Source organism: Ambystoma mexicanum, chromosome 8 (genome assembly GCF_040938575.1).
Source record: "Ambystoma mexicanum isolate Mex_15411 chromosome 8, UKY_AmexF1_1, whole genome shotgun sequence".
Classification (NCBI taxonomy): Eukaryota; Metazoa; Chordata; class Amphibia; order Caudata; family Ambystomatidae; genus Ambystoma; species Ambystoma mexicanum.
The window spans coordinates 1219442605-1219468942 of record NC_090929.1 but is presented as its reverse complement, the minus strand read 5'-3'; the positions used below and the strand labels follow the sequence as shown (position 1 = coordinate 1219468942).

The following is a 26338-nucleotide window of genomic DNA, read 5'->3' as shown; positions in this document are numbered from 1 at the left end:
GACGGTATCGGAACCTTTGACAGTGAAAACAATTGTGCCCCTGAGACCCCACCCTCCGGCGCCTCACCTCCGTCCTTTTTTCATACTTGTTCAGGGAGGAGGTGTGAATATAATGTGCAAACGCCCAACTTGCCCGCAACGTTCCTCATCGCACCAGTAATCTTCACGACATTCAAGGAGACCCCAGAAAGCAACAGGTCCGGGGTGGCCAGCGACCTCTCCACTTGTACATGAGGCTGAACAAAGCATGCCAATGTGCCAGGAAATGCACCACTGCCGCCCAGTAGGAATGTTCCAAATCCGGCAGAGGCAGACCCCACCCCCCCTACTCCCTTCCCCTCTCATAGTTGTCATTGAAGCGTAAGCCAACCTTGCTGGTTTCCCCCACCCAGAGAAAGTCCACAATGAGCTCTCGTAATCGTAAGAAAAAGCTGCCAGAGAGAAACAGAGGCACATTGAGGAAGAGATACAGTAGCTTGGGGAGCACAATCCTTTTTACAATCACGATTTGGCCCAGCAGCGTGAGCTTCCGCCACCGCCTGTGGAGAGACCTAACCATCTGCCCCCAATTGTCCCAAAACAACGAATTGAGGCTGCGTGAGACCGCAACCTCCAAATAAGGGATTCCAGAAGATTCCTACTCGAGGCCAAACACGTCCTCAAAGACTCCCGTCTGAGAGTGGAGAAGATTACAGATTTACTAAGGTTGATCCACAAACCCGAGAACTTGAGCACCTCCTCCATCACAGGGCCCAGTTTGTGCATCGGCTCACCGATGTAGAGGGCCTCCTCATCTGCGATATACTCAGCTTGTGCGGCCCCAGCCTCAACCCCGCTGACTATGCCTCTCTCAGAATTGTCACCAGCGGCTCCTTCCCTAAAGAGGAGAGGGGAAAGCGGGCAACCCTGCCGCATCCTCTTCCCCCATATCAAAGCTTTTGGACCTTGCACGCCCCAGCATAATCATCTGTCATGTTAACTTACAGGAGAGACGCTAGTGCAATAAAATATGGCCATTTGACAGTCTAATGCCTTTTCAGTGTAAAAGAAAAAAAACACTGCAACAGCCTGCGACTCCGGTTCAAGTGCTGCCAAGACCCCCAAAAACCGGCGCAACCCGAACGCTGTAGTCCTCCCGGGGACAAACCCAGCCTGATCCACCAGCACAAGGCTGAACATAGGGGGAGCAGCTGATTAGAGAGCACCTTAGCGAAGATCTTGTTTTCCACATTGATTAAGGAGATTGGCCGTTATGACACTCCAGCCTCGGCCGTCTTCCCCTTCTTACGCAGAAGGATATTCACCTCACATAACGAGGGGGGGGGAACGTCCCTCAGGCAAGCAGCTTACGTATACCCGCAGCATGACTGGGGCAAGTATGGGAGCATACAACTTAGATTTCCCCCGACAGGCTGTTTGGCCCCCTGGTACCTACATCCCAGGAGCTCACTGATCACCTGCTTGACCTCCTCCATGGAGCTCTCTCAGTTAAGAGCTTCACAAAGTTGAGGTTCCACCCAGTACAGTTCTACCTTTTCTAAGTAGTGCTGCAGGCTTTTCACAGTCCTGCAAATACCAGGACCCATACAGGCACCTATAAAACGCAGTGAACTTTGCCGCAATGTCTCCCTGCACATACCGGGGGCTTCCGTGTGGGTGGGGGGTGTCTCCAAACTCCACCTGCGGCGGTCTTCTATCCGCCACCAGCAGCAGAGCCAGCAAGGCACCGGGCTTCTGTGGCTCCCTTTACTGGCGCACCTGAAGGCCCCTACCCAGAAATCCATCTCCCGGTCAGCATTTCCCTAATCCCATCAAGCTCCCGCCATAGTTCCACCAGGATCTTGGGATCCGCTGTGGTCTGGTAGACACCCTCCAGCTGCTTTAGCTGCGCCTCACCTTCCGCAAGGTCCCCCCTGATCTGCTGGAGGATCCCAATTTCCTTGGCCTTGCACACCCCTCTAATTTTGCACTTGAAACACTCCCAGAGGATACCCCGCGAGGAGACAGAGCCCTCATTGAATTATCTCATCCTGCAGTTCCTGGCACAAGCCCAAGCACTCGAGGATCACAGGTGAGTGGTTGGACAAGGTCCGGAGAAGCATCCAGCAATCGGAGTCCCTCCCCCTCCCACCGGGTCACCAAAATGTAGTCCAGCCTGTAGCTGGTCCCATGAACTCAGGAATAGGTGTATCTGTGCGTATCCCTGTACTGCCTCCGCCAACCATCCACAAGATTTTATGTCCTACAGATCTCCTGCAGCCTCGCCTTAGACGCGGAGCCCTGTCCCTCCCCTGACTCTGTCCAGTAGAGGGTGCTGCACCGTATTCAGATCCCCACCCCATGCAATGGTGGCATCCTGACACCAATCCAACTGAACCATCACACAATCGAAGGCATTACCATTGTCCATGTTTGGACCATATGAGTTCATCAGTGCCTCCTTCACCCACTCCAGGGCACCACAAACCAGCTGGGCCCTCCCCTCGTCATCCCTTGCCACTGAAATCAGGTTGAAATTAACCCATTTCACCTATCGGGATAGCCACTCCGCTCGTATAGGATGAAAAGTACTGGTGGTAGCCCCAGTGCAAGCCCCACCTGTTTTCCCGAGAGGGAGTGAGGTGGGTCTCCTGAAGAAAAGCTACTTCCACCAGGTGTCTTTGAAGATATTGAGCTACCTTCTTGACCTTGGAGGGGCAATTCCCCCACCCCCTTAATGTTTTAGGTGTCTACTTGAAGAGCCATACTCGCGTATCAACACCAGTCCGGCGGGACCCTGCCCCTCGGAACCAATAGTGCGGCCGCTGCTGCTGGTCAGCCAGTGGATCACCAAGCTAAGAATAGGACTCCTGACAAACCTAATAGTACAAATCCCCCTCCCCTCCCTGTTGCACTGTCCCCTACCTGCCCCTGCAGCCCCCATCCAACCCCATCCCAGCCCCCCATGCCCACACCGCAATCCCCAACCCTCCTGAAAGTTCCCCAACCACAAAATATGAACAATGCTGCGCTCGGGTCTAGTACCCGACCAGGTCTGTCTTGGCTCAGCCACCCACGGGTAGCTATAACATTTCCAAGGCAGCCCGATCTGATGGATGTAAATGCAAGTGTCTCATAGTTAGCTGTTAGGCATCTAATCTGCCCTCCCCCTAATTCGGCCACAGCAACAACCAGACCTCAAGGTTCTTTGTGGCCCCCGTGGCCCCATTCTAGGGTCTCATGTTGTTGGGGTGAAGTAGCCTGCCAATCTCATCCAGGAAGTAGCTTGCCGCCTCCGGGAACATGAAGCCTTCTCTTCCCATCATGCTAGATGCGAAGCTTCACAGGAAACAACATGGAATATGGAATGTTGCTGACCCTAAAACAACATTTAACACCTGTGAAAGACCTTCTTGATGCCTGCACCTCTGCTGAAAAATCTGGGAAGACCTGAAATGTATCGCCATCATATTGAAGGGTCCCCTTTCTGCCTGGCCAAACGAAGGATCATGTCCCAATCCCTATAGTTGAGAAGGCGGGCAAGGATGGGATGGCCGCTGCTGGTAGACGGTGAACCCTCTCAACCACAAACCGGGGAAGAGCTCTGTCCCTCCAAAGTCTTCCCTGCAGAGAGTTTCAATACACTACTCCATCTTGATCTGCCCCCAACGTTCCCAAATCCCTACCAGACAGATATTTTTCCTGCGGGCCCTGCCAAATCCTCATTCTTGGTTGATACCGACAGGCAGACACCCTGGCTGTAAACGACGCCGACCCATCTTCCAGACCAGACACCCTGTGCTCCACCTTGCTCCAGCCTGCGCTGCGACATATCCTTGGAGGAGAGAGAGTCCTGCTTGGTGTCGAGCCCACAATACCAGCTTTAAGGTCCAGCAGTATCTCTCTGATATACACCTTTTGCTGCTGGTCCAGCCCCTCCAGAGGTTGACTGAATGGGCTCTGACTCCCCCGCCTGGGACTGAGCCATGTGTCCTGGAAAAAGGGCCGCCTCTTGAATGTAAGCTTCCTCTGCAGCTTGTCTGGTTTCCTCATGGCAGGCCCAGCGGACCTCAGCAGCCTCCTCTCACAGGAACCCGCAGGGGAAGGAACAAAGACACAGAGCTCAATAAGGCCGGCAGAAAAAGCCAGCCAGTGCGGCCTGGGCCTTCACCTCCTTGGGGCCGCCTCATACACTGCGCACTGCCTCATGCCGCTCTAGGACACACCCACCTTCAGAACTGTCCTCCACCTCACAGCAGGCTGTCCTCGCTGTCACTGTGGGCCAAGGAGTCATCTCCACTTCGCCCAGAGGGCTCCATTTGAAGCTGCACTAGGCCCAGTGCCAGAGTCGGACTGCCCAGGCTCTTGGAGTATGTAGTCAGCAGCCCAAGTTGTTCCAGGGGATACTCGCCAGTTTACCAGATGCTGTGGTTGCTGTCAGCGGGCTCCAGATTGCCTCCGCCTCCAAGCTACCACAGCTCCACACACCGGCTCTGCCGTTCAGCGGCTGCACGCAGACGCGCCCCTCCAGGGGTCTCCCTGCAAGCCACTTTTCTCTTCCAGCCCACGACTGGGCTCCCATCGTGCACCTCACCTGCCCTGTATTGGACACGTGCCAGATTGCTTGCCGCCGGCTGGGTGCACTGCCCCACCAACTGTTGTCGCGCCAAGTGAGCCTGGCTCTGAGGCCGTTCACCCACAGGACGGTCCAGCACCACAGGAGCTGCCTCTCTGAGAACCGTCGGGCTAGTTGCACCGGCCTTGCCAGGACTTGAAAGGTGTACAGTTCAGGCTGGTTGCATTCTGCACCCCAAATGCATGCACAAAATACACCGGGCTGCCTTCAAAGCTGCAATATTACAGGATTTTCAGAGGCGACACATGCAGCTCAGCGAGAGACTGCCATCTTAGACTAGCTCTCTAGCACCTCCCCCATGTGGTTAAATCTTGTTCCATCAATGTCAGGTTCTTTAGAAAGAGCTTGTATTTCTAATGGCTACTGTCTAGTCTGCAGATTCCTCATCTTTGAAATGGCGAGCTGCCTAGTTGGCACCTTGGAAATTCTACACCTGCAATATCTGATTGCACCGAAAGTAATTATTCCAAGAGCATAAATGGTGAAAGCGGTCCTGAGCAAAACCATCCCTTTTCCAACACCACATGTAGCGAACTTCAAAGCACAGCCACGCAACTTGAACATTATTTCAATGTTTTTGGCTTTACGAGCTTTTTTGAAAGGTTTTTGTTATTAGTACAAATGGTTTGGGGTTGAGGCCTGCATTAAAAGTTCAAGGATGATGTCCATTAAGGACACTCACTGCATGCTGGGTCTGAGCACTCATGATAGCTTGCCGGTGTTGGGCAGAATCCTGTGTAGTTCCCTTGGGGGAGCACTACAGAAGATTAAGAATACAGGTCATGTAATAAATCCCCTTTGGTATCCGTCTGTACCACAACGATTTAGTTTGTAGCTGTGGCTAAGCAGTCACTTATCTCACGAGGGAGATGAGCAGTATTCAGGATTTACACATTAGGGCTTCAGCACCATGGAACAAGGAAACGCTGACCAAAGCCTGGTATCAAAAAGAATATATATTTATTTTACACACTCTGATGTTCCCACACACATCACTATTATTAAAGCAAGTTAAATCAGTCGAGAAAAGTATACACAACTCCCTATTTAAATTGTAGACAAGTTTGAGCAAGAGTGAAAACTGAGCAAAACGGCACAGTGTAAACTAAGCAGAAATGGCACTCTAACAATTTCTCAAAAGGGAGTGAAAGGACAAGTGATACAGGGTTAGACTCTTTAACACACCAGCAACACTTCCCAAGTAGATTGTGAAAAAGTTAGGCAAGGCAATACTTTAGTATCAGCAATACTTAGATGAAAACCGAGCAAAATGGCACTTCACAAGTTTAAAATGGGGGAAGGAAGAAGGTGGTTTAAGAGTTAGGTGCACCAACACATTTCTAGGTGAGAAGCAGTTGTAACAGATTTAGCCAGAGTCAATAGGCTTGTGCCAGAGTCCGTGGTACAAGGCAAGGTGCCTAGGTTCAAAATGTTCTAGTAGCTGCAGTCAAGTCTTTGTTTAATGATTTGAAAAGGCGGTTACAGAAGGTGAAAGACGATGCTAGATGATAGGGGCGGCCAACCCAGTAGGTAAGTAAAGGATTTAAAACACCTTTAGCGATACCCCATGAAACGGGAGCCCTGGCGGAACAATGTACCTTTAAAGTGGAAGAGGCTCCTGCAGTGGCGGTAGTTTCTGGCAGTGCCTGCAGTTCGGGAGATCCAGCAGAGGAAGAGAGACTTGTCGTGGGGGAAGGTTCGAGTTACTGCACTGCCCAGGGATGAAGCCAGCCGTGGTGCTGCCAAAACAAATAAAAGGTACGCTCCTTTAAATCGCGGTCGTGGTGGACGGGTGCCTGCCTATCCGGTCTCCGAGTGCTTGGCACTTGGGATTTGACCAAGGCAGGTCCTGGAAGGCGATTGGCTGGCCCCACCAGCTCAAGGGAAGAAGACTCTTGCAGAGGAAGATCTTCTCAAGTTGTTGATGAAAAGTGGTGAGGTTCTGCTGCAGGGCTTCACCGGTGGTTCAGTCGTTGCAGATGTCTTCAGCTTCTCTCCTCTTCGGTTTCTTAGTTCCAGTGGCAACGGCTTGTCTTCCAGTCCTCAGGACCCTGCTCTTTTATGCAGAATGACCCCCATTCATACAGCCTAGCTGTCACCCACACGGTGGGGTGGTTCTCCTGGGGGGGGAGGGGGGAGTACCCCCCAGCCTATCGGGGCAGAGTGCGACTTGGGTTGTGTAGGTAACCCTGTCCAGGGTGCCTATTCCCCCCTCCCACACATCCTGTCTACCCCAGACTCAGTGGCGCCGAGTGCAGAAGCCCGCCAAAAGGACGAACAAAGGATCCCCGACCCGGGTTAGGATTTCAGAGAAAGACACGAGAAAGAATTATTAAAGTTCTGGCAATAAAAAGTTAATATTAAAATACACCGGCGGTATGCTAGAGGCCGTCAGTAAAAGTGGTAGCCTTGAACAATGGGAAAATCCCATAGGGAAATATTTGCGGTCGAATATTTATGGTAGTAACCACTGCCACCAGCCAGAAACCTTTGAGAGCGGGACTGTACGGTACCCCCTCGAAAATGAACACCAGGGAAAAACTATTAACCCTTCCCACTACTTCCATAGTAAGATGGGTTGTACTGGTTTAGTTCATAAGTATTGACTAGTAAAGTCAATGGGGACTTTACATGCCCTGGGAGACAGCAGTCCGTTCCAGGGTATGGAGTCTGTTTGGGGGTCGCTACAACACCCCTGTGGTACGGCACAGAGGGTGCTGTGTACCACACATGTTAAAAAGACGATTCCTATGAGGGTGAGAAAATCCTGTCGACCATAAGCACACAAGATAGCCTAAAACGTACACTAGCAATCTGTCTAAGAGTGGGGAAAAAGAGAGTCTCACTCTTAGCAGGAGAAAAAAAGAAACCCTTCAAATCCAGCAAAGCTGCTGGGGTACTGTATAGGTAAGGGAAATTAGCCTTAGAAGAGAATTCTCCTTAACAGCTAGTGTCTGACTAAAGTCAGTCCTGTGCATATATTCCAAAATCGTGGAAACTAGCCTGTCACCAAAAGGTCTAAGTGGCTCAGCTGCACCAGATTGGGCAATTCCTCTGCCCGTTCCAAGGATGCGAAGTGCACAGGAAAGCGTAGGGGAGCGCTTTTTATCTCAAAATCCTTTGGTCTCCTTGTTAGTTTATGTGGGAAATTCAAGGGAAAGACCAAATGTTTTACCCATGTGGGGAATCTGAGATTAGATGCCATGGCTTATGGTTGATGAATGTGGCAAGCACTATGTGCTGCTTGAGTATCAACACCCTTACGTGATCACACGGTTTTAAAAGATGATCTGGGTCGGTATTGGTAGCCAATGAAGCTACCTCCGGGTAGTTGACATGTTTGAATACTTTGGTGATTAGTCTGGCTGTGGTGTGATGTACTGCTTTGTGTGCTGCAAAGGCTCTGACATGGATGCCTGAGGAGTGCTTCCCACCTCCTAGTGTGAAAGTACCAGGGATTGTACAGCTGTCTTGAATTCTGAAGGTCGCAAACAGCCTTTTCATTTGTGCAGCAGCGTGACTTGGTACCAGATTGGGCTTTTTTGGTGATGTGATGTTCGAAGGGGAGGATGCAGTCGATGACAAAGCCTCATAATTTGGTTTATTGAGCAATCTTTAGTGTGAAACCTTCAATGTTCATGCTACCTTGCCATGCTTGAATGTGTGCTTGACTGGCTGATTTGCAGAGAACAAACTTGGTTTAGGTTGGTATTGAAGTGCTTGACATTCAATATTGAGTGTAAAGCAGTTTCTCAGTCATGCTAGGTCTTTAATGCGGCTGACCATCGGGTATATCTGTGTCTCCATGTTGAGGTATGTGAGTTGGAAGACGACACTTGACTGGATGGAGCAGTAGGAGAAATACTGGTGACTGGATGGTTTAATGGTCTGCAATTTCCCTACTGGCCTAGTTGCTTTCTGTCTTGTACATGGGAGGTGAACGAAGCGTGTACCGAGTTTGACCCTCATCCATGTTGCAAGAAGAGATTGTAAACTGTTTTGCTACTCAATTTGCACACATCTGCTTACACATGAGATTAAATGTTTTCTGCAACAGCTGATTTGTAAACGTTCTAATAACTAACTTTATTTTTTCTTGTTTTTGTAGGAAGTTTGCATAGCTCTGTTAATCCGTTATCTCACCTTGAGGAACAACCAAAGGAATCCGAGCATTGCGATTTGAAATCAAGTTTAGTGAGATTCTCCATTTGGGTATCTTTTTGTGAAATTTACAATGAATGCATTTATGACTTATTGGAGCCAATATCTACTAATAAGTTTCACAAAAGAAAAACGCTGAGACTTGCGCAAGATATCAAGGGATGTTCCTTTGTAAAAGGTAAATATATTGGATTCTTCTGTCCATTTCTAGAAAACAAATAATTTTGTTCTTTAACTTTTTTCCCAAAGAAATTCGACATCCAGGTCTTGGTGGTCAGCAGCATATCCCCAAGCAGAAAAGTGTTGCCCTACCTGGACGGATGCATTCTGCATGCTGTGTTTCTATTCATCTTCTGGTTTTCCTTTTTGCAAATACATTTGTTTCTTGCATGTTTCTATAATACCGCTTGTGTCGATTACTGCTTCAGAATAGACTTGATTTAAGGTGTTCAGGATCCATGGGCCACATGTCTAGTCACCTATTGCTTGCAATGCCAGTGTGTGAAGTGCTGCATATTGCCTTGCTCTTTCTCTGCTTCCATGTCCAGGATGGTCCCCCAGAAACAATGTTTGAAAAAGACTGTTACAGGTGCTTGTGCCCAATGTGAGTCCAGGCCTTAAATGGCTTAAAAGTTTTTGTTTACTGGCCCACGTTTTCTCAGGACTACAAGTATACTATGCTCCTGGTTTACCATGGCCACACAGTTTAATTTTCTTTATTTTGGTGCGCATTTAGAGGTCTCCATAATGTTTATAGTTCAAGTATCTTTCTAATACCCAGGTTCTTGGCCCTCATAATACTCACTGAAAGAGCCTTCTTTATTTGTATTCAATGAAATGGTGGAATAACCCACCACTCCATACATTTTGAGTAGTGTTACTTTATGCGCTGGATTCATAATCTGTGTGCCTCTGAATAAATTGAGTATGGATAGCAACCTCCCTCCTCCCAAAATAACCTACCATTAACACCAAAGTGTTTCAAGGAGGTCTTTGTGACGGTGAATCCACCTTTGTTCCATTCTCTTATCCCTATTACAATGTTTGTTGGACCTTAGTGTGAGGGGTCAGAAATGAAAGCCGGACATAGTTGTCATATTTTTGGTTAAAGACTTATTAACGTAAACGGGTTGGGAAAATTCCTCTTTAAGCCTGCTCTAAGAGGAATTCCCTACCTAAAACCAAAAAGTAAGGATCTGTCAGGATGTCAAAAATCAAAACCGTCCCTATGTCCAAACATCTCCTGGCCCTCACATTGTAAACAAAATAAAGTGAGAAGGCGAAGTATGTTTAACTTGGAGTTTACAAAAGTGTTCATTATTGAAAATACAACTCCAACATGAAGTCCTCCAAGTTAACAGAACCTTGGTTCCAGAGGGTGCTTCTCTTCCCCTGGATTCTTCAATGGTATGGCAAAGTTTCTTGGTCTTCAGTTACTCATGTTTTTCTTGGCCCACAATTATGTTGGGTACAAAGCTGGTTAGCCTCGTGATCTCTTTTACAAAGTTCCTTTTTTGTTCAGCAAACACTGTCTTCCTTTCATGGAACTTCTTGTTAGGTTTGCAGTCGCATCTTATACTTCCCTGCCAGGACTTCTTATGCACTTCCAACTGCCTGGTGTAGTCCCCTGCCAGGACGTCTGATGCACTTCCAACTGCCTTGTTTACTCGCCTGCCAGGACTTCTTATTTCCATGCATATATAACAGTTTCTCTTTGCATCCAAAATTGCATAAATCTTCCTTGGTTCGGTATGTCTAGTTGTTTCAATGTTCGCTTTAAGTTTTCCCCATATCTGCATTCCAACCACTCCTATATTGTTTGAGGTCGTATTTGTACTCTGCCCTTTTGACTTGAAAATAATCTTATTGTTTCCGTCTCTGCAGCTTTACAATGTCCAAACTGTCTTTTACCGAAACAACCGGGTCCCTACTTCGCTTGGTTGACACACCGGCAGTGTGGCGTCTTCGGTCCTGTTCACACTTGCACACTTGCACTGTGTAGCTTTGCTCCCTGCTTCTCACTTGGGACTGCTTTGACGTCTCTCTGGCTTCTCTTGCAGCTTTGCTCCTGCACGCCTGCTTTCCTTCTGGTACCGCTGAGGGTAACGCTGCTTCCTCCAGCTGCTGAAGAACCAGGAAACTTCTGGTGGTTCCTGGTGTCTTTGCAGCATGTTCTGCTTGCACAACATTAATTTCTCTCCCTGCTGGTGAGCCCCTTGGCACTGCCACACGGGCTCGTACTTGCAGTTAGCACAGGCGCAGAGAGATGCAACGCCTTCTCCCGAACACTTTTTGCCAATAGCTTGGTTTCCCTCTTTAAAAGTCCCGCGCATAGGTGCTTTCTGAAAACAATTAGAATGCTCATTGAGCTTGATGCTCCTTCTCTGCATCATTTCCTCCAGCCATATCGTCTCAGTACTTGGCTGTTTGTGGGAGTTGGATTCCATTGATGTCAACTGATGTATTGGAAAGTCTCTCTAAATACTTCCACATGAAAAACCAGTTCTATATGAAGGGGAATTAGAACTGAAGAAGGTATTCTTGGAGCTTTTACTTTTTAGACCAGGGATGGAAGTTTTTATGTTTTATTTATTTTACTGGACATTTGTTTGATGCCTACCTTCAGTGCGTTTTGAGGCGCCACAAGATTGGGGTGGGGGGGGTATTGAAACATCGGAAATCGTAAATACAATAATTTTGGCCTTGTGACAATCCTACCGTGCAAGTGCATGACAAGGTGAGAAGTGCAGTGGGGTGCGTGGTAGAGGGAGAAGTGCAAGAGTGGGGCACGCAAGTGTTTGTCGGGCCAAAGCGGCAGGTGCCAGGGGAAAGGGTGTGGGGCGCTTGATGGGAGGGGGTAGGAAGAGTGCAGTGGACATGGGGGACTAAAATGGGGAACGTTTGGGAAAGGGAGCCCAAGGGCATGTGCTAGCAAAGGATGCTGGGGGGGTGGAGGGGTTTGGTGGGGGGTGGTCTGACCCCTGTATGACTCTGACGGGACCATGCCCCATTCACATCGGCAGTTGGAGGGTTTAACATGGGAGGGGGAGAAGGACGGAAGAGGAGAAAAGGAAGGTCTTGTTTCTGGAACTTGAGATCTGGTTAAAGTCTGAAGGGGGAGAGGGCAGAGGGAGGCGCCAGCTGAGGAAAGGGATCTACCTCCCACACTCTGCTTGGAGAAATTATTTGACCTGCAGAGAGTTGGAGCCAGAAGACTGAAAGACTCTGAGGTATTTCGAGAGAGAGCAGTGGATGTAGAGGCCTCAGACCCCAGTCAGCCTTGTGGATGATGGAAAGGGTCTTGAATTTGATCCTTGCAGTCACCGGGAGCCAGTGGGGAGATTTTTGGGTTGAGATGCAGTCCCTGGGCTTGAGGCCAAGGAGAACTCTTGCAGTCCTATTCTGGATTAGTAGGAGGGGGCAAAGGGAGTAAAGAGGCAGGTTGAGGAAGAGGCTATTGCAGTAGTCAAGCCTAGAGAGCATCAAGTCTCTGGAGACATTGAGCTTCTGGGGAAAGGTAAAATGCCCCTGAGATGAAGCTGAAAATGGGACTTCTTGGCAAGGTCCATCATGTGTGAGAGAAAGAAAAGCGAGGAGTCCAGATGATCCCAAGTTTTTTTGCCTCACAAGTGGGTGGGGGGGGTGCCCAAGGAGTCTGGCCAGAGAGTGGGAGGAAACCAGGATCAGGTGTCCCAATGAGAAGGATCTGTCTTGAAGAGGTTGAGGACTAAATGGTGTTCGGAAAATGTTTCTCTACTTTCCCTAAAAGAGGGTGCGGGGGCGATGCATGGCAATAAGCCATTTGGGTATTGAGTATTTGGGGGTCTTTTCAATGGGGAAATGCCATGTCTCATCCAATGAAACCATGACCGCTCCCTGGTGGTTGTCTGCTCCCTCATATAAATTCTCCCATGTTCAGGATCGGATAGCAGCTGCTGTCTCCTGGCCACATGGGAGGAGACCACCGCTGTGGTATCCGTGATGACACCATTAGATTCATCACAATAGGCAAGACAACCACTGCAATTTCTGAGTTGTATAAAACCCCTCCACATATCCTCACCTGCAACTGGCATATCCCCACCACATGCACACACCCCAGCCCCCACACAACGCACCACACACTAGGGATTCTGAGACTCTTAAACCCAGTATGCTTGGCCCTCTGACCCATACACCTTTTATTGGGCAGTGTCCTGTAAACGTTACTGTCCAGTACATTAGTTTCGAGGGGATTGTGTCCTCTGACGTATTCCACATCTATGACAGGTGTTTTTTCCGCAAACATGTTTGCTTTGGAATCTTGCGCGCTCGATTCTTCTCTTCGAAAGTGATAACTTTGTCTTCTACTACCCCGAAGTCTGGTTTTAAAAAATGTCAGGACTGCGGTTCGAAGATGTCCAACACAGACCTGCACGACATCTGCCTCTGGTGCCTCTGCGAAAGCCACGCCACCGACGACTGCGAGGATTGCCAGTCCCTGACGTTTAAGGCCTTGTGGGAACATAAGAAATTGAAGGTAGGTAGGGTGTCTAAGCCCCATAAATCGAAATCCGCAGGGCTTTCGACCGATGACTCGAGGGGTGACTCTTTGCGTCGGCGAAATCCAGGGGGTCTCGGTCTAGGAGTGGTTCCCGCCATTCCTCTGTCTCATTGAGGCATTCTAGGAAGCGCTGTCGCCTTCCTCTTCGGAGGAGGACTCCGCCAGACGGTTAACTTGTCCCGCCAAGTCTTCGTCGCCGGCCGAATGGGAATCATTCCACCGGCAGGTGTTAGCGATTTTCGAGTCGCAAGGCACACTTCCGTCCGTGCCTTCGAAAGAAGCTGGCAAGGAACGGGCTCGGTCCACCACTTGCATGCCTTTGTACTCGGGCGGTCGGCGCGATCATCGGGAGCCGTCGAGGTCCCGTTCGGACAAGGGAGATCGCCTTAGCCATGCCAGATCCAGGTCCTGGTCCTCGACCCCATCGAGACAGTCGGAACCTGTGACTCCTTCGGCGCCATATCCGTCGAGGGGCTATCTCGAGGCTCCTGTTACGCTCACTTGGCTCCCACAGGGGTGTCGGTCGGACCCGGACAGCTGCGGTCTCCACCCGCGTGATGCGTAGTGCAGCGATGACTTACTGACTGGATCTGCCCTCCTTATCTTGTCTGCTTAACCCGTAGAAATATTCTCCTTATATTCTTGAAAGATGAGCTCTCCATCCTGCATGGATTTGCAGGGGCGTGTCGATTCCAGTTACTTCACTGGTTTGAAGGCTCGGGAGAGTTCCGGATAGTATTGACTCTGAGGTTCCTGGTGAGGACCAGTAAGTATTAAGTTCATAGAGCTCAATATGTCCGAAGTTCACTCTTGTCCCCCCCCCCCTTCCTTTCTTGTCTTGCAGCTGGCTCGTGAAAAGATGCTCTTGTGGCAGCTGGTGGCGCTTAAGTAAGAGTCTGTATTACCCGGCGCTGTCCGGTAAATGTTGCACATGGAAAACGTGTTTTTTTGTCTCTCTTTACAGATGCGGCAAGTGAAAATATGGAGAGTCACAAAAGGATGCCTCCAGTGGTAAATCGGGTAAGTCTATGGTGGTAAGAATTATATTTGTTGGTTCCTTCGGCTCACCTTGTGGTTTTCTTTTGTCTCCTAGGTGACGAAGTTCGGCGAAGAAATGATGGAGGCAGCGCCAACCCGAAGGATGCTGTGAAGACTGGTGAGAATAGCGCAGCGCTGCAGCTGGAGGTGCGGCGCATGTAAAATGTTCTTTTTTTTTTTTTACAGGTTCGGAGACGAGATGGATCCAGAATCAGGTGTGGAATAGAAATAAGTTTGTTTTTCTAACCTTGTCCCTTTCTTTCTCTGTTTTAGGAGCTCCGGATTTGAGGCTGGCGTGGCAGAAGACTGGATGCAGGCTGCAGGCACGGTGAGCGTTACCCTGCTGGATGCAGAATAACGCGAAGCGTGTGTTGCTGGTCGGGCGTGGTTTAACTAGCCTCAAAAGTAGTCCCAGGTAAGAAGTCCCTAGAACCACACCCGAGTAAAAAAATAGTCCCTGTAGAAAAATAGTCCCTTTCAGGCTTCATGTTGGATTGGAGTCATTTGCAGCATGGTCTGCCTGAGGTAAGTAATCCTGGTGCCTTAGGCGCCAGGACTGAACCCAGATAGCCCCTAGCCGGGGGCTGTTGAGGTTTTACTAAATGTCTAGATGCCTGCTCCTGGGGCTGATGGGCTTGGTCCGGATGCCTGGGGGTAGGCATCATGACAGCTCCGCCCTCGAAGAAGTTGTCGGCGCCTCGGTTGATGTCAACACAGATTCCCTCGACGCCGTTTGTGGAGGATTTGCCGGAGGTGCCCCGGAGGGCTGTGGAACCTCTGAGGAAGGCTCTCAGTAAGTCTGTGATGCCTGTTGTTGAGCCCTATTCTGTTCCTACTCCTAGATTGGAGTTTTTCCATCCTTTACAAGACATTTCAGCGGTTGGGGAACTGTCTGATGAGGAGATAGGTGTGCCTCCTGATGTCCCTGATGATCTTTTGTCTGGGCATAGTCAGATGGAGGATCTCTGTCAGTCATTGCATGACGCTAGTGACCTTGACAACCTCTCCGGAGGTGGAGTTTGGTCGACCTGAGCCTGGGGCGCATGTGGACTCCTCCTATCGGCGTCTCATGTCAAGGGTGACAGAATACTTGGGGTGGTCGGCTCTACCTGTTGATTTTGCTCAGGATGATTTGACGGACATCCTGGATCAAGGTCCACCAACTGTCCCGGTGTTGTTGTTTCACATAGCTTTGCGAAGGAGGGTGGTGGCAGCTTGGACTGCTCTGGAGAGTCTACCGGCAGTTGTCTTTTCCAAAAAAATAAGTTGAAGGCTGCCAACTCCACTTGTGCCTTAGCGAGATTCACGCACACTCTGTGGAACTGTGCGTCTTTGGCAGCTGAGCATTTCCCAAAGGGAAATAAGTCGGAGGAATATCCCATCGAAAGAACGTTACCAGATAAGTAACTTGTTCTTCTTGATCAACATTTAGAGAGCAATGGAAATGCTTAACCCCAGTTAGTGCTACTGCTACTTCTGAAAGTCTGATTTTAGTATATTGATAGGAAAGTCTTCTCTTAATCTCCCATTTGGCCTCCCTTTACCCAATACCTCAATCCCCACACCCCAATCAAGGCCACCCCTGTTCAAATGTAGTAATTTATATTTCGAATGGATTGTGTCCTCCAACATATTCCACATCTTTGACATGTAATGTCTACAGCTGTGCACTTAAACTTTTTTAGCAGAGGATGCCTGCGTCAATACGTCAGGTCGATGTCCCTCGAAGGCCTCCGTCGAGGGCCACGTCACTGGATGTTAAAAATGGAACACACGGCGCCCGTAGCTTCAGTTCCGTTTTTTCCGCCAACTTATTGCTTGGTGAAACTCGGCGCGCCTCGTGTTTCATCGTTGAGATGTCTTTTTCATCGACCCCTCCGACTCCGCAAGCCTGCCTTCAAGACTTGCCGGGACTGCAAGTCGAAAATATTGGTCACTGACCCGCATCGCAGTTTTTTTGGGTCTTTGTCGAGAGTCCCAACACCGACGAAATGCCAGTCCCTAACTGCCAAGGCCCTGCCGGCAGAATAAGGGGAAGCTCTAGGTAGGTCCTGTCCCTTAAATCCAAGTCGAGTTCCAAAAAAGGGATGTCCACTGACGACTCGAGGGGTGACTGTGTCGGGAGGAGGCCGGGGTTCTCGGTCCCGGAATGGGTTCTGCCATTTTTCTTCCTCGTTGCAGCATACTCGGAAGCGCTGTCACCGGTCGCCTACCCCGTCGTCCTCTGCGGATGGAGCCGCAAGCGAAGTGGCATGCCTGACGAAGTCCTCGACTCCGAAGGAATGGGCTGCCTTGAAGGAGCAAATGTTGGAGATATTTCAATCGCATGGCATGGGTCCGGTCGCGCCTTCTAACAAAGCCGGCCAGGATCTGTCTCGTAACGTGGCTTGCACGCCTTCGGCTCGGGTCGTGACGCAGCTCGCATCGGGCACCTTTGAGGTCCCGTTCGGACAAGGCTTTGGATAGTCGCTAGAGATGTGCTTCTAGGTCTCGGACCCCATCCCCAGTGAGACCGCTGCAACCTACTAAGGGCTCGAAGCCAGCGTCTACTCGGTCGGCGCCGTGTCCATCCGACTCGGACGTTGATGCTTTGCCTTATCAGTCCACAGCGCCGTCGGCACCTGTGTTGATGCTGAAGCCTTCGGCACCTATGACGCAGGGGTTGACGCTCTCTGCATTGAAGCCTTCGGCGCCCTCTACGCCTTCGGGGATTTTTGCCCAAAATGTGCTGTTGGATTACCCCGATGTGGTGGATCTTCCTAGGAAGGCTACTGCAAAGTCTGTGAGGACATTATTGGACTCCAGGCCCTATTCTGTCCCCAGCCCAGGGTTTCAACTCCCTCTGGACCACATTTATGAGGAGGAGGAAAGGTCTTTTCTGATGCTTGTTAATCTGCTTAGAATCACATGCTGTGCATATAGTCCGACATCCAGTGGTAACCGCGGAGTATTGCATCTTGAAGGCAACAAGGCTGACGAGAGCCTTGAGAGGTTGCAGTCCTCGAAAGCTGCGGCAACATTTTTAAGCGCAGCTGTACGCCAACCTCTGCCTTTTCGTCCTAGGGGACAGCAGTTGAGGGGAGGTTCTTTTCGTTACTACTCCTCCTTTGGTAGAACGAGAGGGGCCGCCAGTCAAAGGGGCCAGCGAAAAACGACCCCTGGTGGTCAGGGAAATCGAGGTGCCCAAGCCGCTCAAGCAGCTGCCTCTTTGCCTTCAGGCACTGCTGCAGCCGCTTCCAAACAGTCATGATGCCATGTCGCATGGTTCGCGGGTTGGGGGCAGACTGTCTCAGCATTTCGAAGATTGGCGAGCCATTACTTAAGATGAGTGGGTTCTAGATACCATAGCCCACGTTTACTGCCTTCCCTTCCTACAGCGGCCTCGCGACAATCCACCGAGGAACTCTTTGAAGCTTCCAGATCCGCTCCTTTTGCAGGAAATCTTAACCCTGCTGGAGAAAGGCGCTATAGAACTGGTGCCTGTAGCGGGGAGGAACAAGGGATGGTATTTCCCTTCTTTTTTGACCCCCAAGAAAGACTGGGGATTGAGACCTATCCTGAACTTGCGTTGTTTGAACAAACTTCTCAGGAATGACATGTTCAAGATGGTTACTCTTTCTCAAGTCCTCCAGGCTGTTCAACTTCAGGATTGGTTGGTGTCTCTGGACCTACAGGATGCCTGCTTTCATGTGCCGATTCATCCCAAGCACAGAAAGTACCTGAGGTTTGCGGATGGAGACTCACTTTCAGTTTCGGGATCCTGCTGTTTGGATTGACCTCCGCCCGAGGGTCTTTACCAAGCTAATGGTGGTGGTGGCAGCGTACATCAGGCGAGGGGGTGCGGGGCGGATTCACGTCTACCCCTACCTGGACGACTGGCTGATCTGTCCGCACTCTCCCGAGCAAGCATTGGATCACACCTGCCACTCCCTCCACAGGCTGGGCTTCTCCCTCAATTTCAAGAAGTTGCATCTGACACCTTCCCAGCAGCTCCAGTACATCAGGGATGTGTTACGTCCTTGGGGAAGTGCTTGCCTCCAAATGTGAGGGCTCATGTGTAGATGGTGGACAAGTTTCAACAGGCCCAGAGTCTCCCGGCTTTTGAATTCTTAAGGTTGCTCGGCCTCATGGTATCCTGCATTTTTCTGGTGCCAGAGGCCAGGCTGTTGATGAGATCCCTGCAATGGGTCCTCAAGATGTATTGGTCTCAGTTCTCGGGCAAGGTGTCGGATCCCGTTCAGATTCCACTCTCGGTCTCCCAGGATCTTCTGTGGTGGGTCAATGAAGGGAACCTGATGAAGGGGGAGCCGTTTTGGCAACCATGGCTGGAGGTGACTGTAGTGACGGATGCTTCCCCCACAGGATGGGGTGCTTATGCCGATGACTTGACCGCCAGTGGCCGTTGGTCTCCGTCAGAGTCCAAACTCCAAATGAACCTGTTAGAGCTGAGGGCCATCAGGCTAGCCCTGAAGGCTTTTCTGCTTGCTTTTTACAGGGGAAGAGTGTCCTGATCATGATGGAAAACACAGTGGCCATGCATTACCTCAAGTAGAAAGTGGTGGTGGTGGTGGTGGGGGGGGTGGTAGGGTCACTCCTGTTGTGCAGAGATGCAATGCAGGAATTTCAGTCTCGGCAGTTCATCTGACTGGAGATGAAAATGCGGCTGCGGACGCTCTGAGCAGGCACAGCACGATCTCTCACGAGTGGGAGTTGGCTCAGGAAGTCCTTCAGGAGATCTTCCCCCCCTTTGGGGAACCCCGCAAGTGGATCTATTCACCACCAGTGTCAACCGGAAGTGCGAGAGATTCTGCTCAATGGAATTTCCTCCAAGAGGAGCCTTAGGAGACTCGTTCGTAGTGGATTGGTCATTCCCACTGCTGTACGCGTTTCCTCCAGTCCCAGTCATTCCTCAAGTGTTGCGTGCGAGGCAGGGCACGTGCGTACATGGGCGGGCAGCGGGGTGTCGGGTTCTCCATCCAGAGGTCAAGACTCTCAACCTTCACGCTTGGTATCTGAAAGTTTGTGGTATAAGGATTCGGACCTCCCGGATGACGAGATGGAGGTGTTGCTTTCGGCCAGGCGGCCTGCAACAAAAGCCCTGTACCGTTTCCGTAAATTCTGCGACTGGTGCAGATGTCACAATGTGGATCCGTTTCAGTGCTCCATTCCTATGGTTTTGTCTTTTTTGCTTTCTTTGGCCCACAGGGGCCTTCAAGTTGGTACCATTAAGAGTTACCTGGCGGCGCTGTTTATATTTAAGCGCTCGTCTGAAGAATGTTCTTACTTTAAGATTCCTTTGATTTCTCAATTTCTTTCCTGGTGCCGGTTTGGGATTTCAATTTGGTTTTGAAATTTCTCATGGGTGCTCCATTTGAACCTTTGCACTCTTGTCCTTTGAGATTGTCCTTCAAGACTGTATTCTTGGTTGCGGTTACTTCCACTTGCAGAGTGAGTGAATGCAGGCACTTTCCTCAAAGCCACCCTTTACTGTGTTCCACAAGGACAGGGTAGTACTTACGGTACGTCCGTCCTTTCTACCTAAGGTAGTTTCTGAATTTCATTTGAGCCAGGTGGTGGTTCTTCCTTCTGTCTATCCTCCTCCTGGTAAGGATGAGGAGCGACTCCATAGGTTGGATCCTAGTAGAGCTCTGAGCTTTTACATTTCTAGGATGTCCAGGGTCAGAGTGGATGATCAACTCTTTGTAGGATATGCTGGATACCGATTGGGCCAGGCTGTTACCAAACCAACCTTGTCCAGGTGGATTTATCCTCACCATTACGGAGTGTTACCGTTTGGCGGGTAAGGGCCCTCCTGGAGGGTTGCAAGCTCATTCCACTAGGGGCGTGGCTACTTCCACCGCCCTTCAGCAGGTTGTTCCTATTCGGAAAATTTGGAATGCTGCTACATGGGCTTCGCTACACACCTTTGTAAGCATTACTCCCTGGATACCGTCCATGGTCAGGATAGGGCCTTTGGTAAGGTGGTTGGTTATTCCGCCATCTGATTGGGTACTCTAAATTGTTTTCCCTCCTGCATTTACTGGTACTGCTTTGGGAGTCTGTCAAAGATGTGGAATACGATGGAGGACACAATCCATTTGAAGAACAAGTTACTTACCAACTGGTAACGTTCTTTCGACTGGATGTTCCTCCAAGGTATTCCACATCGCCCTCCCAGCCTGCCCCTCTGGAGAATTTCCTATGCGATTGCAGTTTACGTTTCCGCAAGGCTATGTGCAGTCAAGCAGGCATGAGACTGGTGCCACAAGTTCGGGGGGAAAAACCTTAAACTGAGGCTATGGGTGCTGTGCGTCCTATTTATAACATCCGGTGACGTCGCCCTCGACGGATGCCTTTGAGGGACATCGACCTGATGTCATCGACGCAGGACGCCCTCTGCTGAAAAAGTTTCGGAAGTGCACAGCTGTGTATAGCATGACAAAGATGTGTAATACGTTTGAGGAATATCGAGTCGAAAGAACGTTACCAGTTGGTAAGTAACTTGTTCGCTTGTGGCGTAACTGGCAACATGTACCTGGATCCCACACCACTACATATTTGCATCCTTTTCACATGTTCTGATTGCTATTGACTACTAGCTCTTCCGCAGCACCCACCTTCCCTCACTCTATTGCTCACAACTTATTAATCAATTTTTTCCCCTATGTATCATAACAAATATGAAGTATTCATGTGTTCTCGCCAGGAGGAGACACCCTCTGAGTCTAGGGAGGTGAGCCCGCTAGGCAAGACCCACATTAGTGTTCTGGGCAAGTGAGTCCACGCTGGGAGTGACTCCCCTCTAGGGGACAAGGACTCTGATTCCCATCAGGAACTACCTTCAATGGCAAATATTATCTGCTTATGTGGGAATTGAGAAACCTACTACTACCCCTATATTGCCTAGAACAAGCAGCAACATTGTATCTTTCCTGTTGACTTTGTACATTGCTGGAGCATATTCTGAATAAAAGGATTATTAACCGCCCCTTGCCTGAAACAATGTAGTGAAAATAAAAGTACGAAGAAGAGAGAAAGAGAATCCAGCGCAGAGAGAGCCTCTTACTACACGACATCCAGCCGGGGTGGAGTTGCTCAGTACCGTAGTTTCGCTGGTAGGGCAAGCACATGCAGGAGAAAGTGAAGGACTGCAGAGGACCAGTTATACTTATGGTGGACGAGCTGCTATAGAGATGGAGGTTGAAAAGCTGTCTCCACTGATGGCGTGACCACGCTTGGGGCATGGTGGGTTGAGAGCCCACTAACTAATGCAGACACCAGAATCCAGTCAAGGGACGTACCTTTGAGTTGGTGCTGAGCTATGACTACAGGAGCCGGCAGTAGCAGGGGGTCTGTCAGAGCGGTATCCACAGGGAGAAGAGAATCAGAGGTTAAAGGAGGAGCCGTTGGAGCAGCCCTCGCAAGCTGAAGAGCAAAGCAGACACTGGAGAGTTGGCCAGTGGATCCGCAAATCCCAGGGAGCAGACTCAGGGCAGATACAGGAGGAGAACAAAGAGGAGTGAAAAAAGTGTGGTTATTGGAACCCAAGAAACTCAAAACAAACATTAAAAATAAAGCAGCAACGTGGTCTAGCAGGCCCCATTAAAGTAACAAGTAGGAATGAACCAGGAGGGTTCAAATTTTTGTGTAACAAGTATTAAACTGTACAATTGGACAGGAAAGGGAGACGAGAAGAATCCCTTGAATAAACAACTTGAAACCATTATCACGATTTGGTACAGCACATGAATGTGAAGGGAGTAAACTACAGTACTTTATTGTGAGAACTTATGAAGACAATTTCACCGGAAATCGAGAGAGGAATTTGTAAGATGTTTTTCTAATGGACGCTTTTTTCGTTAATGGAACTAAGAACGGCTTTTTGAGATCCTAGCCAGTAATCTTGGCCGGACAATGCCAATCAACCAGTAGCGGAAGCCTACGGTTTTTTAAGTTGTTTTCAATAGTGGTAGGGCTAGATATAAAGTAGTTTTGAAGAAGGGCCATTTATAAATTCTTTAAAGGACCGGCAAGCCCCCTTTATTTTAGTTTTCGTAGGTAGGCAGTACCCTTGTAGCAACGGGGATAGTGAGGTCTTTATCATTTTAAAAATAAATATCTGAAATGTTCTCTTTTGTTCTGCCTCATTCTTCTGGTTCGCCACAGTATGGCTTTACAGGTGTCTGAATAGAAACTCAACTCCATTTTCACAGACTACCCATTTGTGCTTATGGCTGAAATGCTACCCTTCAATTGGATGTCCATCAAGAATAGACGATCAGCCTGCTCTCTGTTCTTTCCTCCTAGGATTTAGTTACTAACCTGTTTGAATACCACTAACCATGAAAACTTGAATCCTAAAGTGGTATATGTTTCTCTTGGATTCTTAACCAACTTCTCAAATTTTACTGCATACTAACACTTGAAGGAATTCACCTCACTGTACTTTCTGTAGTGACACAGAAGTTCCTTTCTCCAGCATGGGGTCTGGCATGGATTCACATGCTCATGAATATTCCCGTCAGGCTGGGAATCCTCGGTAAAGAAAAAAAATCAGTATCAGTTTCGTTTCTGATCTGTCTTTCGTAGTAGTAACCAATCACTGATCTCTGCGTCATACTGACCACAGCCAATGACTGCCCTCTTCCTAAGCCCCGCCTCTGGCAGCCATCTTCAGATTTTTACCGCACCTTCAAGTGTTGGGAGTCCTCGTGCTTAGCTCTCGAGCTTTTACTGCGTGTTTCGTGCTTTTTCAGGTGAATTTTCACATTTTTTCGGTTAATCGAGCCTCAAGCTCCACCGTTTGTACTCCCGTTAACGGCTACCCGTTGCGGGATTTTCCTACGCCCCTCAAGGGTGAAGATTTCGTCGAATCAACTTCTTGGAGGATTCCAGAAGATTCGAGGCCTACTTCGAGATGGCCCAGGATGCGAGTTCGTCGCCCGGACCCAAGCTGTTTAGCAGCTGCCCTGGATGCGGGCTGAAGAATGTGTTTAAGGAAGATGAACATTCGCGATGCCTCTACTGTCTTCATGGGGACAAGACTCATGTAGAGAAGGACTGCCAGTTCTGCAAGAACTTGTCGGAGCGGACCATGAGGGACCGTCGATCCCGTCTCGCAAGCTGGTTGGAGAAGGGCTCGACGGGTGAGAAGAAGAAGAAAGGGTCCGAGCGGGCTTCTAAGTCATGTGCGGGTGCCGCGGCGACGGGGGGCCCAACACCAGGCCAAGCGCCGCGAGTCCGCTGGCTCCGGGAGCGCCGAAAGGTCGGGCTCTTCGGTCGCCAGGCAGGGCGCACCTTCCCCGGCACCGTCAACCACGAGCCAACGCTCCGGTTCGGGGAAGAGAAAGTCCGAGACCCCGGGTAAGCTTCGGGAGAAGCCCCGTCTGATCTCGGAAGAGGGGGAGCGAGGCGTCGCCCCTCCCCCGAAGGAGAAGGCCCAGGACGCACCTAAGGTGGTGAAGGCCCCTACCCAGCAGGCGAAGGCCTCTATCGAGGCTATCACAGCGACTCTGGCCAAGCCGGCAGAGAGACCGCCAGCGGAGACTGCCTCCGGGACTAGAGTTTCCCTGCCGCCAAGGAGGGAATCCTCTTTTCAGCCCATCGTCATGACCGCCATGATGGATGAAGCGAGGGGGGGCACGGTGCCCTCCTCGAGCTCGGAGTCCGCCTCGGAGGAGGAACTGACCGAGGCCGTGAGGAACCTCGAAGTCCAATTCGAGAAGGTTTGATCCCATCAGGAAGATCCTCGGGAGATAACCGAGGAAGACGACAATGGTGAGGAAGAGCGGCCTTCCCTTCCGGCGCAGCCGGACCCTAGGCCTCAGGATGGCTCGGCGGCCATTTTGTCTGCCATCCAGTCCTTATGCTCTGAGATAAGGACGAGATTCCCACGGCCCAGGCCGGAGGACCCGCAACCTGGCCCGTCGGGAAGTCCTCAGGACAAACGACGGAGGACCAAACCCTCTCCTCCGCTCGCCCCGGTAAGGCCTACAGTTCCCTCCTCATCCTCCCACGAGTCGGGAGGTGACGGTGCGTTGGGCTCGACGACGGGTTCTGAGGGCGACGGCATGGGTCTCCCGTCGCACGGACCTCGCCGCCCGACAAGATTGGCTCATTCCACGCCATGATCGCCAGGGCATCCGAATTGTTCCAGCTCTGCCCGGAGGAGCAGAAAAAGGAAGGTTTCCTCTATCAGCGGCGGGAGGCCAAGAGGAAGACGGTCATCGCGGTGCGCCTAATTGATGACATCTGGGAGGAGGGCCTGTCGGTTCTCAAGAACCCCCTCCACGGCACCAGCCAAATGGGACAGGTACGAGAAGAAGTACTGGGTCCCCGAAACCGCTCCCCTGTGCCTCAGGGCCCAGCCAACGCCAGACTTGGTCGTCTCGGCGGCGGCGAAGAAGAAAGCGGCGGGGTCAGGAGCCTCGATGTCGAATTCCCCGCCGGACGGCGAGGGAAAGAAGTTGGACGCCATGGGGCGGCGGGTCATTTCGTCGGCGGCAACGACGATCAAAGCGGCCAACGCCCTGGCGATCGTGGCCCGTTACGACAGGGAGCTCTGGTTTAAGATGGCCCCCATATTGGACTTCCTGCCGGACGACAAGAGGTCCGAGGCCCTGGAAATACTGCAAGAGGGGGAGGTGGCGTCGGACCACGCCATAACGGTGGCAACCGATATTGCCGATACCGGGTTCTGCCAGCTGGGCAACGGTGTTTGCCTACGACGACGGGGTTGGCTCCGGGCGACCGACTTCCGTCAGGACGTCCAGACCAGGGTGTTGGACATGCCGTTCAACGGCAGCAACTTGTTCGGGAAGGCAGTGGACGAATCCCTCCAAGCCATAAAAACGGAGACGGCCCGCGCCCTAGGAGCCCTTCAGCAACGACGGCCCTTTCAGAGCTCCGGAGGCAGCAGACAGGGTGCCTCCAAGGGATCCAGCGGTGGCTCGTCGTCCTACCGCCAGGCGGCCCGCTCCTCGTCTCAGGAGGCCTAAAGGGGGTCGCGGCAAGCAGTGAGCGCCTCGCCGCCGTCGGCAAGGTGGCCAGGGCGGCAAGGCCACCACCTCCATGCAGGACTGAACCGGCCGTGGTCTCGGGCCCCCACCGAAGCACCCCGGTGGGAGGCCGGCTGACGAACTTCGTCGGCGTGTGGAAGTCCATCTCCACCGACCGTTGGGTGCTGGATACCCTGGCAAGAGGACACTCTATCGAATTCCTGAAGAAGTGCCCTCATGTTCCACCTGTGGCCAGGATGGAAAATCACGTCCCGCAACTGCTGTTGGAAATACGGGCGATGCTCAGGATAGGCGCCATCGAGCTTGTCCCGAAGAGGCTCCGGGGCTCCGGGGTATACTCAAGGTACTTCCACGTCAGGAAGAAGACTGGCAGCTGGCACCCCATCCTGGACCTTCGTCGTTTGAACAAATACATCAGATCACAAAAGTTCAGGATGGTCACCCTCCAGCACGTACTGGGACAGATGGAGGAAGGCGACTTTCTATCGTCGTTGGACCTGGAGGATGCATACTTCCACGTTCCCATCCTCAAAAGTCACCGAAAGTTCCTCAGGTTCGTCGTCCAGGGACGCCACTACCAATTCAGAGCACTGCCGTTCGGATTGAAGTCGGCCCCCAGGGTCTTTACCAAGTGCCTAGCACCAGTGGCGGCGCGGCTGCGCCTGCAGGGGATTCACGTCTACCCCTACCTGGACGACTGGCTCATCTTCTCAAGGATGAGGGAACTCGCCGTCGAACACACTGCGAGGACCGTCCAGCTACTCACAGAACTGGGATTCGCCATAAACTACCCAAAGTCCCACCTGGTGCCGTCGCAGGTGGCCCTGTTTCTAGGAGCGAAGCTCGATACAGTGAGGCGCCTGGCGGCCCCGTCGGAAGAACGGACGAAGACCATTCTAGGCAAAGTGCAGCGCCTGCTAGCCACGGATGTGGCCAGGGTGAGGTCCATCAAGTCCCTCCTGG

At 50.9% G+C, this 26338-nt stretch overlaps 1 protein-coding gene across 3 annotated transcripts in view; it reads left to right on the top strand.

Annotated features, from left to right (window-relative positions):
* The window catches only part of KIF20B (kinesin family member 20B), a 2369321-nt gene that overhangs the window by 679511 nt on the left and 1663472 nt on the right, over positions 1 to 26338 (top strand). For all 3 annotated transcript variants that reach the window (XM_069611316.1, XM_069611317.1, XM_069611318.1), the window contains exon 8: positions 8724 to 8954. In XM_069611316.1, the coding sequence (XP_069467417.1) occupies positions 8724 to 8954 (231 nt within the window). The remainder of the gene's footprint in view (positions 1 to 8723; positions 8955 to 26338) is intronic.